The sequence below is a fragment of the Apus apus genome, chromosome 1 (assembly GCF_020740795.1).
Source record: "Apus apus isolate bApuApu2 chromosome 1, bApuApu2.pri.cur, whole genome shotgun sequence".
NCBI classification, from domain to species: Eukaryota; Metazoa; Chordata; class Aves; order Apodiformes; family Apodidae; genus Apus; species Apus apus.
The window spans coordinates 4207630-4223749 of NC_067282.1; the positions used below are offsets into that span (position 1 = coordinate 4207630).

At 40.6% G+C, this 16120-nt stretch overlaps 1 protein-coding gene across 1 annotated transcript in view; it reads right to left on the bottom strand.

Annotated features, from left to right (window-relative positions):
• LOC127395132 (teneurin-4) overlaps positions 1 to 16120 on the bottom strand; it is a gene marked incomplete at its 5' end in the record, with an annotated part of 214884 nt that overhangs the window by 159946 nt on the left and 38818 nt on the right. Inside the window, one exon of the mRNA XM_051641606.1 lies at positions 1724 to 1825. Within this exon, the coding sequence (XP_051497566.1) occupies positions 1724 to 1825 (102 nt within the window). The remainder of the gene's footprint in view (positions 1 to 1723; positions 1826 to 16120) is intronic.

A 16120-nucleotide genomic window follows, 5' to 3' on the forward strand; every position in this document is an offset into this window, starting at 1 on the left:
AGTAGCATCTTAGCTTCCCCTGAAAACCAACAGGAAGCCAACACTGAGGCCCTTGCATCTCACGCTCATGGAAAGATGATCCATTTAACAAGCTCACTGGGCAGAAATACATACACAAATAGCATTTTGACACTCCAGACATTAATCTGTCCTCCTAAAGGTAGAGATTAATCTGTGATCTGAAGCCAGGTGATTCTGAATCAAAGGTGTTCATATCAGTCAGAGTAAGCACTCTTTTGTGAAATGAGACATACTCATGTGGCTCAACTGAAGTGCCTGAGAAAGCTAAGTATATAACCCTTGAAGGGAGGTAAGGTCCTCTGGAAGTGGATTCAGAACAAAAGTTTAAATATCTTGCCTCACAGTGAAGGAACTTCTCCTCCACTGACTCTGCAGGAAACTTTAGGGGGAACAAACCCTGAAATTCTGCCCCTACCTTAAGTTAGGAGATGAGACTATTCTAAGGGAGATGGAAAAAAACCTCCTTTTGTCTCCAGCTCTAAAGATTTGAAAAGGAGCTTGGAAATGCAAACCACGTGTAAGGAAATGCAAACCAAGTGTAACCTGAGTCAGCAAGAAGCTTGACATAACAGCTCTCAAGGATGCAGACTGCCACATCCATCTTACTGGGCTGTGAACTCTGAAACACCTCTGGGATTTTAGCCTGGACCACACTCCCTAAGCAGGGAGCTCCCCACAGGGTGTGTAGCCAGCCTTATCTTTTGGCTGGGCTACGGTGATGTGACCCCAGCTCAGCTGGAGGAGGAGAGGACGTGGGGTTGGACAGAGTTTAGCTCTGTATCTTGGGAAGGAGCCAGGCTGCTTTCCCAAGAAGCAGTGGGCTGGGGTAAAGGCCTGACCTGTTGCCTTAGCAAAGCTTCTTGTGTGGGCACTAACTTTTTACACTACTTCTCTCTCCAAATGTATAAATCTGCACTTAGTTTGTAGGACTGTTTCAGCCAAAAAAGGCCTTGAAAAGGTTGATGCACAGCATTCTAGGATTTCCCACATGCAACATTTTGATTTCTTGGTCTGAAATGTGTTCTTACTAAAAGTACTTCAGTTTGCTTTTTAAATGTTTAAAAATCAGGTCAAATGAAAATCCTTCGAAAAAACATTTATTAAAAATATTTTTTACTTGAGTACAAAAAACGTATTGCTTGCTGGGCTAGGCCTTCTTCCCAGTTGTCCAAACATTTTCACTTTTGGCTAGAATACCCAATTCTTCTTGCCATTACTCTGCTCCTAGCCTCACTCTAACCCTGCCCCATTCCCCACAGCCAGGCTGTCAGTGATCATTCAGAGCTCAGGTAGACTTGTGGGGCCTGCAGCAACGAAAAAGGTACTTAATTTTTGTATAATCAGTGAATTTAAATAAAGTAACATCATAGGTTCATGCCACACAGTGATCCAGTGCTCTGCTGAACAAACAACAATGCCACATTTTTGAGTCGTGTTTTCTAAAGTTGCTCCCAGGGGGAAAATTCCCAATGTGACACTTTGACTCTCCATCTGTAGCTGTGGGGTGGTATTGCTGCTAAGGTCACAGAAATGAAGACTGCTAGCAAACAAATCCACAGATCCAACCTGTTCTATTCTACTGGAGCATCCCTAGGCTGGGTGAGGCATACTTTGCAAAAGGCACAGGCAGGAATATCATTTCAATAAGAAAAATGTTAACTGAAGGACAGAGGGGAAGAGTAAATAAAGTATAAATTCCTACCTCTGCCACAGTCAGGTCCCAGAAAGCCAAGGAAGCAATGGCAAGTCCCAGACACGCAGTCTCCATTCCCATAGCAATTACTGGGACAATTATCCACCGATTCTGGAAAACAAAAGAGAATTCGTATACTTGTTTAGGCAAGAAAACACCTCTGAGTTTGAGAGGGCTCTGGATAGCAGGACAGGTGGAACCTCGAATCAGTCAGTGCTCTTGGAGCTAAAGCATTAGTCTGAGCTCCACTAAACAGAGCTCATCCATTTACACCAATGGACAGCTCAACTGTAACACATCAGTGCAGACTGCCTGCAAATCCTAAAATTAAATTGCAGCTGCTCAGTACCCACCAGGCTTTGTCCTCACTCAGTACCTGAAAACTTCCAAATCTCTTTTCTTTTGTCTTATTTTTCTTACCATTTTCCCTCTGAATTTATTGGAGAGAAGCGACGTGCACTGTTCTCATGGCAGAACATGTATCTTTTTTTTCGAATTTTGTTGGCTGGGAGAAGTGAACTTGAGGCATTTATTTATGCCAAAAAGAGCTGAGCTATGAGAGAAAAGTTCCCCTATGAAGTTCATGGAACACAGAACCCCAGTTCATCCTGTCTGCCTGAAGAAGAATTATTTCCAATCCTATGTCTTCTAGTTCATTCTGCAATAATATACAAACAGCCCAAACTGCTGGGGCTATTATTGTATCTTGGTGGAACAGGAATGGGACTATTCCACACTTTCTCCTGTCTCTAGTTATCATCCTAAATTCCCTGACTTTGGCAAAAACACTGGCTATTCACCCTTCAAGGAAAGTTAGGAGGTAAGCAAAATGTCATCTAGCACTTTTATTTTGAGGACAGTTCAGAATACTGGGGCTAAAAATTACCTTTCATAAAAGAACACAAGCTGGTAAACTTTACATATCAAAAAGAGAATTTAAACAATTTTATTTTCTTTATTAAACTGTGAGTGAAGATTGAGTAAATGTGAGTGGGGCTAGGAAAGACGATGGAATACCATGGTTCATTCCACACTCGTATTTCCCATTTTCTCTGAGGGAGATGCATATCAGATTAAAACTGGATTCAGTTATACAGGGGGGGCATCGGTGGAACATCTATAATGGAGAGGGGTGGAAATCTCAGCCATGTGAATAATGACTGTGCTTTCATAGATGTGCTTCAGGAGGCCTTGTGGTAGCAAAGATATTTGTAAACTTCCTATCCATGCAAGTGAAGAGAAACAGCTGCAGCAGAGATGTGCAGATTAGTTTCTAATCACAAATGAAAGGAGGCCTGTTTCTGGGTGGGTGTTCTCCAAACAACAGAGGTTTCTGAAGGACATTTTAAAGGCTGTGGTGTAATTTAATCATTCATAAAGAGTAACAGCAGTTTTAAATAATAAAAACAATTTCAAGCATTTATGTTTTAAGTCTTGGCATCAGACATCTCACAACCAGATAGATCCACACAAGGGAAGTACAAGGAACTGCAGTCAGTTTTCTAAGACTTAAGCTCTATAGTTAAGCAAACATTCACTTTATGGCATATGGAAATACAACCACAGCATGGAGACAACACATGGGACTTGAGCTACCACCGTTAGTTCAACCAGCCACCCTTCCTAGAATAAAGAAATAGCAAGTCAGGCCTTGTGCATTTAAGCTGATATATAGTACACTAACTCTCACTTAATAGCAAGTATAAACACAACTCTACCCTGTACATGAAAAATTAACCTGTATGTATACAAGCTTCAGAACTTTGTAATGTTTTCACTGCTGAAAAGTAAAAAAAAATGCTTTATGCATTTTTAATGCTATTTTTTACAATGTTTATATCCTTCTTGCCTTCAAGAAACACATTTAGAAATTTAGAAAAAATAAGTTATTCATTGGTGCACATACACATACTTACATATATGAAGAACATACAGACCATTAATACTGTGAAACACGATAATGAGGCAGGCAAGAATATTTAACAGCTCCTGTTGCTGAAAGTTCACTCCTTTTCCTCTAATCTCTCCTCTCATCTTATGTACAAGCCTAAGCACTGTCTTCTTGTACTGGTTCTGGCACTTGCTAGATGTTTCAATGAGTTGGTTAGGCTCAGAAGGTGCAGAGCACAAAAAAAGAACAATGCAGCTGAGAAAAAAACCAAGTTAATTGTTTTCTACTGCCTGAAAACTGGGAGTAGAAGGAATAGGGCCACAATACTCAGCATCAGCACAGGATGCAAGATGTCTCATGAAACCTCCCACTGTCCTGCTGGGTCAGGACTGCAAGCTGCAGCATTAGAGGTTACATATCCATGACCTTTGCAGGGAATGGGAATAGCTATGTCAGTGCTTGATGTAGGACAGACTCCCAGTGTTATGACAACTACCTATAGTATATTAATTTTTTCTTTTAGAAGTTTTTTTTTTTTTTAAGCTTTTGCTCTACAAGTCTAAATTAAGTCTTTGAAAAGGAGTAAAATATCCATACAACTGTTTTGGTATGTTTATGTGTGCAAAACAATAAAAAATCAAAGCAACCTCTAAAAAACAATGTAACCTCAGGCACAGCAGCTGTTCCAAAGTGTAACAATGCACCACATCAGCTAAAGGGAAGTCTTTGTTACTGGAAATCATATTTTGCATTTATAGTGTGGTTCACCTGATGTACCTGTGATGTCTAGAATAAGACAGGCAAGACTCAGTACACCAACTAGACTTCTGCTGTAGGTTAAACTGAATGACTCTCATCCACTACACTGGCTATGTGCAATGGGACCCAAAAGTTTAAAGTGACCACAGAAATGGAGCATACCTGTGTTTAGGTAACCAAAATTTCCTGACTCTTAGGGTAAACCCATTTACTCCCATGGTGCTCCCTTTCCTCCTCTGACTCGTTCAGGCATAGATATTGTCATCAAAGACACCTGTAATTGGTCAGATCCCATCCACAGTGACCGACGTTATTGCATGTCAAAAAATATTCACGTATATTTTGTGGTTCATGTACAGAACTGCCACTTTAATTTGCAAAAATGCAGTGCTAATATGCACACATCTGTTCATATCTTACTATTCCCTTGGTCCTTGATTTCCCAGCCCCTTGTTTGCAAGTTTGCCTGAACTTCATCATAACATGTTGTGGCCAACATAAAAGGAATAAAAAACAGATGTATGAAACCCATTGTAACTTCATCACTAATGGACTTCAATAACTAATTGTGGCCTGACCACCCTATACTATTAATAATACAGTAAGACCTTAAAAATTCCTTCATCCTACTTCACTGCTTGTTTTCCTATTACAGTTAAAAGTAACATTTCTAAGGTGCTTGCATTTTACACTTTGCCCTGGAATAAGCTGCCTGGTGGAGACGAGCTGAAGTAAAAAGGAAAAAAACCTCTTCCCCTCCAGTGGCACATGCCACTTAACATTTTTTGCAGTTAGGGATACTAACTTCCCTGGTGTGACTCAGGGCAATTAAGGTCTCTGCACACCCCCCAAAGTTTTTCACTGCTGAGAATAAACTCTGAAAAGCGATGAAGATTCATGCAGTACACGTCTCAAAGCTGCTTCCAAACAGCTTAAAAACAAACCTCCATAAAGGAAGTGTTAAATTAACCTGCCTTTTTTTATCTTTTATTTTTTTTCTCTCATGAGCTCCAGAGGTAATGAGAACAAAAAAGGCTTGTGACTTAGGCTTGTGAGCAACAAGTCTGAGAGCTGTGTCTGTGATACTGAGCCTGGTCCTATTTTCATTCTTAGGTACAATCATAAACTGGATTTTCTTTTTACTTTGAAGATTGCAGGCATTAGCAAGTCAGACTCACTTAAGACTTCCTATAAAAACCTTTCTTCATCCTGGGACTGAATTTCATATAAGTGGTTACAGACTGCACCAGTTGGACAGCTGAGTTGATTTTCTTGCCCTTCTGAAATGCACACATAATGTGTATATATATCTTTCCACACTGCTCTAATACCTAAATTTCAAGATAAACAGGAGAAGGTGGGTGACTTGCCATAAGAAATTAGGGAGTCATGATGAGGGAACCCTAGAAAAAATGAAAAATCAAATTGACAGATTTTCAGAAGCAAGGACTTAGCCAAATTATTATCTAATGGGGCTTAGATGACAGAAGACATCAAACTCATTAACATTCAGGGAGCCCCTAAATTAGTGTCACAAAGCAACTGTCTGTCTTCTCAGTATGTCCACAGTTGACATGGCTATAGAGCTGACAAACTGTCAATCCATAAGTAAAAACAGGCCACTGCAGTTATGGCTAGGTTCTAGTCTTTATTCTACAGCTTATTCTGTAAGTTGATTGTGTAAATAACAGGATATTTTCCAAAATATACAGAATTCCATATGGTGTTTTATGAATAGTGCCATGGGAACTGATTTAGAGAACAATGACAATGTTTTGTTTTGTTTAATTATTAAAGTTCACTATGTTAGAAAGAATTATAGGTTCTTTGTTTTCAGTCTGACTCCCACAGCTTTCTCTTGGCTTCCAAATCTCTGAAGTGATCTGATTGACACCAGCTGGTAAGGGCAAAGATTATTAATTGGAGGGTCAGCCAATGGATCATGCATGATGCTTTCATATGGTTTTGCTATCGTATCCAAAGAGGACATTCAAAATGCAGCTCCCATAGCACCTTCCAAAAACCAACAGCAACAGGAGCTGACCTGCTGAAAGGAAACAATTCACACTGGGGATAAACCTGCAAAAGCCAAGGTGGTGTGGCTTTTAATAGGAATTGCAGAAAGTTATATATCAAGGTAATTGTCCTGCCAGCTTCAAAACCTAATTAGCAACTGAAAAAAACAAATCATTTCCTCAATAAGTATTGTAACCATCCAGATCTCTTCTGAAAGAAGGAGTAAACACCATAATGAGACACAAGGTCTTCAATTCCACACTGTCTCATTTTGGAAAACAGTACAGAAACACCTTTGCCTGACATAGCAGGTATTCCCTACCCTAGTCCCACCTACCTCACTCAGGAAAAGAAGGATGTACAAAAGTGTTTCTAGATGCATCAAAATGAGAGATGGAAAAGATTCATTAAGTGTGAAAGCCTAGACTTCTGCAAGAGCAAAACTCTTCTTCTGAAGTATTCTTTATGGTACTTTCAGCTCAAGAGCTTTAATTATCAAATCAGATAAATAAATAAATGATGGTCTGGAGCAAACCAGCTTTACTTCATGCACCATGTTGATTTACAGCTGCTGAGGATGTGATGTTTGCCATTAGTCTAAAGAGGCTTTTTTCAGCACAAGTAATCTCACAGCTGGTAGATTTTGAGGGAAACTTGGCTGGAAACTTTATCTCACTGCTTGTTTCCCCACTGCAGTCACTCCTTACCCTGACAGAAGCTATAAACCGGCATGATCCTGCCCCTACCCATAATGAGACTTCACACTACACTTTCTTTCATTTAAGAATATTACCAAGCTCAACAAGAAAATGCTAATTGTTACAATTTCCTTTTTTTTTTTAGTCTGGTAATCTGAGGCAAATACACTGCTTGCTTCATATCATAAACTGACGCATGTGACAGCAACAAAGCTCTCAGGCTAATGGCCTGCTCAGGGGACCACTTTACTGCTGACAAAAAGCCCTGTGAAAGCCACCTCTACTGTGGTGAGCTCTATAAAGATCCATCAGCCTGGCTTACAATTACCTACATGAATTACCTTTATCCAGATGAAATACAATAAACATATTAAGGAGGCAGACAAACTGTTAGACTCTTGATGGACTTCTCTTTTATGTACTCAACCAGTTTGTTGGTCAGTGGTACAGCTACTTTAACACTATTTCTGCCTTATTTATTTACTATGCAACATTCAGCTTAATAGCTTGTTTCGATATCTTTGGGCCAGAGGCCAAGGCAGATGTTTGCCTGACACCAAATCCTATTAGAGGCTGCAGTAACACAATTGTGTGTTAAAGATAAATATTTTATAGCCTAAACTTGCCACCCAGCATCATCATTTCTTTGGCATTTAGAGGCAACTATCTATTGGCAAGGAAAAAATAGTTATTTAGCTGGCAATTGAAGGCAGTAGCTTTCCTGGGAGTTAATAAGCACCAGGACTGCTTTCTAAGAACTGACGAAATGCCATTCAGTGCAGTGCGGTTGTATGAATTCAAATGTAGCTATTTTATACAATAACCTCAAAGAGCTCTTCTGGAACTGGCAGTGTTTGTTGTCAGTAACATGTAGGAATAGTGCTACAGTAGAAGAACTATATTTTAATCATAGAATGGTTTGGGTTGGAAGGGACCTTAAAGATCATCCTGTTCCAATCCCCCACCACAGAGGGACACCTTCCACTTAATTAGGTTGCTCCAAGCCCCATCCAACCTGGCCTTGAACCCTTCCAGGGATGGGGAAGCCACAGCTTCTCTGGGCAACCTGTGTCACTGTCTCACCACCCTCACAGTAAAGAACTTCTTCCTCTGAATCAATGCTAATCTCAGTTCCTGGAATAAAGGTTCAAAGAAAATGAAACATGTCACAATGAGAATGTTCAATATTAGAAGTGAGATACAAAGAAAAAAATAAGGGTTTTTTTAGGTAACCTCACTGTTTGGTCTCTTCACCTAGCAGTCTACTCCACCTTTACACAAGAAATGGCCTAAAAATCTTTTGCTTTGTGCTGGTGAGAAGACACATGAAGCTCCTGAACCTGAAGTAAATTGCCACATCTTCCAGTCTACCAACCTGGGGAGATACGGATCGACAGGTGTAACAAAAGGTTCTGTCCGTTCCTTATAAATCTCAACCCTCTGTATATGCACATGCATTAATTTAAGAATAGCCAATAAATAAAAAATTTGAGGTAAATCAAACACTCAGAGAATTGTTTGCTGTATCAAATCAATTAATATATGTATTGTCACACTGAAAAAAAATGTTCCTGACTGTCCACTGACCTATTTCTCCCTAATCATGTTCCCCTGGCTAAAGAAGATGGTTTGCTGTGAGGAAAGGAGCACTCACGGAGGAGGGCAGCAGGTAGTTAGACTCCATAGCTCATATCTAACTTTGAAATCCTCTGTGTGAGACATGTCAATGAAAAAGAGCCATGAGGAGTGCACAGCATCCCTCTCACCCTACAAGGAACTACACCCCATGGGAGAGTGAAGGGATAGCACATTATTTCACATTATTTTCTGCTGCTGCACCAGAGCAACCTTAGCATGCCACATATTCTTTCTTCTAGACCTGCTTATCAGGATAAAGCCGTCACCTACAAGCTGATTGCAAGAATATCTCTCTTTTACAAAAATGATCCCTGTCACTGCCCCAACTATGTTAGCAATAATTTTAATAGGAAGTCATGCAGTATAACATGAAAGGCAAAGAAAATTCTAAGGCTCTGTGAACATATTTAATTTGCTTCCCAGTTGCAGAGCTTGCAGTCTTGTTTATTTTTCAAAGAAATGATGCCACTCAATTGAATTTCACTGCAGGGTGGGTTGGATTCTAAGTCTAGAGAAAAGTCACTTGCCCTTGTAATTGTGATAACAATCCCAAGGGAGACATGGAGGTGAGAGGGAATAAAACAGGTTTCAGACATCTCAAACCATCAGATTTGACACTATGAGCCAAAAGAAAAAAGAAAGGGGGGTGAGGGTGGTGTATGTGTGTGTGTGTGTGTGTGTGTGGAAAGCCCTGGAAATAAAGGAAATGTTGAAATGCTGGGTCAGATATTCTCTTGCTCCTCCTCTTCCTTCCCCAGCTGAAGTTTGAAAGGACTGGTTCCTTCTTATAGTACATCCTCACCTGCTGAGATTTTGGTTTTGCTGCTTCATTTGTGTTTTAGAAGGCTTTTACATTTCTAGCTCAAGCAATCCACACCTGGCAACCAGGGATGTGAAAGCCTTGACAGCATCATGGAAACGCACTTGCTATTTCTGAGTGCTCTTTCACAGTTCCCGTTTCTGGAGGGCACCTAGTGTGATGCTGATCCTGCTAATGCCACTTGATCTTGTGGCAGATTTTGACTTATTTTTTTTCTTTTTCTGAAGGCTGGGAGGTCTGTTTTAATTAAAGATCCATGCATAACACCCTGTTTTGCTCTCTTATCCCACTCGAATTCCAACCTTCACAGGCAGGTATCAGGATGCTAAATTAGAGGAAGGGCACCAGGCAAGCAGTCCCTTAAACAGCTCCTTAAACCACTCCTGATTCTGGAAAACCAGAGTGAAGTACAGAAATCATAGTATCTAATTGCATGTTATTCTCCCCTCACTCTTCTGTAAGAAGAAACTTCCTTTTGTTTCTAAAAAAGCACTTTGCAATTACAGACACCCCACATCTCCATCAGTGCACTGACAGCAAATACCTGCTCCAGCCAGCAGTGACTCTAGAGGCTGAATCCTTGTTAAAGGTGATGGTGAAGCACGAAAGGTTTGGTGTTCAGATCAGTTTGGATTGCTTATTAAACCATCAAGAGCTGTTGAGTTTGCCAAATTTGACAGTACATCATGTGAACACATTCCCCCTTGAGATGTCTGGACTTTTCCTTCTAGGCCTGGCTTGAGATCTCTATCCAGGTACTCAAATGGCTCTCACTGCAATAATGTCAGTCCTTCTCACACTATTTCAAGCACATTTGACTCCAAGCCCAGCTGGAAATACTAAAAAAAAACCCAGCTTTTTTGTGCACTATTTTTGAACTTCTGTACTACAGAAACAGGGACCGAGTGGGAATAGTTTGGGGAGTAAATGAAGTTGAGAAAAAGCCCAAATATTTCAGAAGCCTCTACCACATTTGGTCTGAATTTGGATTACCCTTTGAGAGAGAGCTTTATCTCACTGATTCATTCCTTTCTGTAACTGCTTCCTTTTAAAGAACAAATCTTTCCAGTGCAGAATGCCTTTTAATCTAAAGCTCTCAGATGGCTGAAAGCATAAGATGCAATGGGATTTCAAAAGCTCTTGGTCACTGGCTTATGTATACTCCCTTTTAGGTTAATGGTTAAATCTCCTTTGTCTTCACTGGGATCAGAATGATGGCAACTTTTATGAAGTCTTTCTCATGCATTTCTGCTGTTCAGAGGGATATACAGGGAACACTGTTTTCTTCCTTGAGAATGTGAGCAATGTTAAAAGCACAAATGGATCTATGAAATACAGTTTTGAAGGAACTGTATATTGACCCTCTGAAAAACCCCCTCTGTTTTAAGGGCCTTGAAATGTGATCACAGGTTAGAAGTTAGCTGGGAAAAAAAAAATCAATTAAGTATTGTAAACAAAGAGTAGCTGTTGTGCTGAACCCTTCTTCTTCCTTCTACAACACAACTTCTAAGCCCAGTAACTCTTTAACCCCATACTTGTACCATCCATATGACAGTGCTGTGGAGATCTAGAAAGACACCTTGTGAACATGTTTTTTACTCCTAGCTTCCCCTTCTTGCAGCTGGAATATTTTTAGTCCTGAATGTCACTCCAGTAAATGAACTGGATATCCCCAAATTTGCCCAAGGGATTGCAAAGATTTTTTTTTTCCTTCCCACTCTCATAAATTGATACAAACTAATATAGGAAATAACAATTGTTCAGCCTTCAGAGTTCAACTTCTGGAGCTGTACTAGCAACTGGGAAGTTACTTCACATTCAGTACATTACAATTTCTACTTTTGTAGCTCAGGGCAAGGCTAAAGCTGGCCTTGAGTTTCATTTGAAATGATGTTGTAAGTTGTTGTATTTTAGAGGAAAAAAAAGCAAATCCTTCTTGCACACAGAGAGGATCTCAAATGTGATCTCATTTGGTCAAGCAAATGCCATGAAACCTTGGCAATGTTCTAATGGGTGCATTAAAGATTAACCTTCATTTTACATAAAGTCTTTAGCAAATACATCCAAGCCTGATAAAAAAGGATGAGTACACACTGGCTGGAATGACTGATGTCTGAGGTTCAGTTAGGTCAGTGCCTGGTGCTAGGGACATACTCTCAAGTATCATACTTGGTCTCCAGCCACTGCTGCAGAAGGGCCTGAGTCTCCTCAAGTTTTTATGTCAGATCTGCCCTGCTGTAGAGATGCCCTCAGTTTCCTGGGGCATCTCAGGTGCCACTAGATGCCTGTGCTCAGACAACTGCCTTCAGCCTTCAGTGGTATTCACAGGGGCAAAAAAAAAAAGCAGAACTCATTGCTCCTTTTCTGCCTCTAGTACACTCGCTGCACAAACTTGGTCAAAGCATGTTCCTTCTCAGACACTCCAGCAAGCCCTCTAAAAAAAACAGTTTAGCATCATTTATTAAACTCGTTTTCTGAGACTGCTGTAGCCCTTAGATAAAGAAAGGAGCCACACATCTAATACACAGACTAGTCATTATCATCTAAAAAGTCAACATATGCCAGGAGTTACTGTGCAGACTATGCCCTTCTCATCCCACTTGGCCCCCATGCAAAGGGAGAGATTGGTCCAGTAACTCCTGAGGTGCCATTGTTGTTCTCTTCTGTGGTCTTGCATGCAAGTATATACATTTGAATACAGCCTTTGGACAAATTAAGTCTTTAAAAAGTCTGTTGTTCTAGTACTGAAAGGGTTCTCCTTTTGTCAAAGTGAGTAACTCCCACAAGTGTATTTCTGTGCTTTAGCAGGGGAGCATTCAGGGAATGAAAAGTCTGCACAGAGCTGTTCTAGCAGCTCAGTAATAGGACACAGGAATAAAACAAGCTGTGCTTACATTAGCCTGCAGTCTGGGGTGCATGGAAAGAGCTATATACAAAAGTGTAAAAACAAAAACCATATGCACTGTTTTACACATTTCTCCAGAAACCCTCAGATAGCACAATATGCTGTGCTATTAAGGCAGAATTCTGCTGTTCTGAAAAAAAGATTGAACTGAAAAAGGGGACAGAAATAACAGAGACCAAGAAAAAAAGGCTTTAACTTCAGTATTAAATAAACCATTTCTTGACCCTAAAACTAAAGTAATTACATCAATCAATAAACCTTTTGTACCAGCTCTGTCAGATCAAGAGAACTTGCCTGCCTGCAAAGAGCACACTGACAAGCAAGTTCAAGGCTACCAGTCCATGTGATACAGATGTAGGCAAAGGTTTTCAAAAAGACAAATCTACCTTCGTTTTTTCTACCACTTTAAAGCAGGATCAAAACCAGACAAAATCTGGATCATTAAAGACATTCAGATGTCTAGCTTCTACTGAGATGAATACTTACTGGCATCTAAGCTATCTTAACAAACATGGCTTAATTTGTTTTGTTCAACAATATAAATGAAAAGATGTGTCCACTTGTCTATTTTCCCCACCCAAATTATCACTTGTAATCATAAGATCTATTGAAAGAAGAGTGTACATATATAAAACCAAATATATTAAAAAAAAAACAAACACAACACAAACAAAGAGAAAAGAGAAAGAACTCAAGAGTAGCATTAAGTAAATTACTGTCTCTCTGCTCTAAAGTTAAACTAGCTTTATACTCTGTAAATTTCTACTGTTACATTTTACTCACAGAGCATCAATGAAGAGATACAGTCTGTATGGAAGGAGCAGCTATGGAAGTTTTTACAGCCAAGTATCTGACCTTTACAGGCTTCTTATTATTTCACTATCTTTCAGATGTGTCCCTAATTTCCTCTTAATTAGAGATGCCTTACATCTTCAAAAGAAAACCCTGAAATAATAATTTTACCTGCCATTAGGGCTTGGGAAGCAGGGTTGTTACATAACAATTGTTTCAGACACTTGCAGGGAGAAAAAAGATCATCACAAATAACATGTAGATTTTAACAGATTGGTCTGACTTCAGGTTTCTTGGACTGCTGCAGCTCCAGCTGAAGCAGGCAGAAAGCTGCAGGTAGCATTTGAGGAAGGGTATGCCACAGAAACAAGTCCAAATCACTGACTGAAGCTGAAGGGGATTTAAGAACCAGAAGAAATGATTAATTTGTTAGTTGTCCAAAAAGGCAGGCAGGGAGATAAAATCCAACACTGGGACATTCTCATCCTCTTGCCTTACTTCACTGGGAAATGAGACTGCTCATTGGTCCTTGGGAAGAAGGTGAAAAGCTTAAGGGGGCATTGATAAAGGTATTGCTGATTTCTAGGTGATCAGGTGTTAAGGTTTGTATCACTATGCATCTAAAAAACTTTATCTCTGTCTTACCAAGAAGATGAAAAAAAAACATTCTGGCCACAGGAAGTGTAAGCTAATGTGAAAAGTTTCAGCTCCACACAGCCCTCTTTACATTTCCAGATCCAGACTCAGCTATGTCTGCTTTTTAATAAACCCTACAAAGCAAACAGGTTAGATTTATGCATAGGCTGGATGAAAAAGAGAAATCTCACCAAGCACACAACTACACCTGCTTGGAGAGGAACTCTTGCAGCTCATTAAAAGCTCAGGCAGACCAAGTTCTCCCCACATTTCCATCTCCCCAGGAGATGCCTTTCCTATCAAGCAAGGCTGGATTTGCTTAACATGGAGATGACAATCTCCTGTCGTCTTGCCATCCTTCTACATGGACTAACTCAACTCTCACCAAAGTACCTTAAGTCCTGTGGCCAACTGGATGTTTAGTGGAAGACACCTTTCAGTGTGGCAGCACAACCTGAATCTACTCTGTCAATAACCCTAAGTTTTCAGTCAAACAGACCTGTCAACCCAACATTGTCAGAGCAAATTCACAAGGGAAAAAACTTACACTGCCTGGAGGGGACTCTTAGATGCCTTTTTGCCTCCTGCCTGAATTGAGAGCCTGGATCTTTTCTAAATACTACCTAACTGAGACCTTACAATCTTTACCACACTCAGAGAAGCTGGCTAAGAGCTGAATGCAGGAAACAGCATCAAAAAAGAGGCAGCAGAAACAAGAGGGTAATCAAAAAAGGCACTGACTGCCTGACAGAGTGTCTGTCAAGCAAAGGCTTGTAATGGGACACAAAGAGCTGGAGGCAAAAAACTATTTGCAGAGCGTGCAAAGCTCTGCTGTTATTTTGCAGGAGAGAGATCAATAACATCAAAAGCAAAGTTTTGATTTTCCTCCCTGTCATGGGTCTCACATGGCACTATATTTCTTTTTCTGTGTAGAGCAAGAAAAGGGTTGTGAGACCAGGAAGGAACAGGCTACTAATTTACTATCTGTAGAGGGTTACCACAGAGTGGAAGTGCCCTGAAGTCCCTCTGTGAAACAGTGAAAGGGGCGAGATGACCATACTCATGCAACAAGGGAGAACAACACTTGTAGTAACTGAGCACTTCCATGGAGCAGCTGGAATCCCAGTTAAAGCAGTTAAAGGGTCCTATTCAGCAAACTACTTGCTCAGCTTTCAGCCTCTTTTACTGGATATAGCCCAAGGAGAAGTTTGGAAAAGGATAGATTGGGCATTAAAACCACTTTTCCTCATTCAGAGCCCTGAAGAGCTAAATGTACATGGGAGAGTTTTAAGTCAAGTAACTCAGGCATGAAGGAGCTAAAAGAAAGTGCCAGAGCAGATAACACGCCATGTTAGTCTGCACAGTACCCTGGCTCCTCGATATTTACATGCAACCAGTGTAGACTTTTCCACATAGTAGCAAAACAAGTGCAAATAATGTGAATGGCTTTGAGACTGTAAGTGGATCACACTTATGCATCCCCACTGAATTGGAACTTGGTAGAGCTTAAGTTAGCCTACAAATAGGCAGCAAAAAGAAACAAATTTGAACTACTCAGGCTCTTCTTTTTCACTTCACCAAGAACAAGCTAAACACTAAAGGCAGAGATAAGGAAGAGTCATTCTTGTCACTTGCTCGCACAGGAGAGTTCCCAGTCCCATGCTTGTCTCTGTGCCCTGCAATTTCTTCTCTCTCCCTCAAGCTCAGTCCTATGTGAAGTGCTCCCCCTCTGCTGTATCCTTGTGTGTGAACTACTGTCCTGGAGACTGTATGGGGGTGGTTGGATTTCAGACTATTGCAGGAAGGGAGCTTGCCTTTTGATGTATATTGCACAGTGCCATCTGTGCTGGCAGCCCCTTAGAAAGAACACTGCCAGCTCACTTTGCACTTTGATGCAGTAAAGCAGTTATGATAGTTTTCTTTATTGATAGTAGAGGGGGCAGGAGGAACAATGGTCCCTTTCTTAAACTTAAGTGTTGTCTCTTGCAGAAGATAAAAGTGAGATAATAGAATCACAGAACAGTTTGGGTTGGAAGAGACCTTAAAGATCATCTAGGTCCAACCCCACTGCCATGGGCAAGGACACCTTTCACTAGACCAGGTTGCTCCAAGACTCATCCAACCTTGCCTTGAACACTGCCAGGAATGGGGCAGCCACAGCTTCTCTGGGCAGCCCTGGGCCAGTGTCTTGCCACGCTCACAGCAAATAATTTCTTCCTAAGATCTCATCTAAATCTCCTCTCGTTCAGTT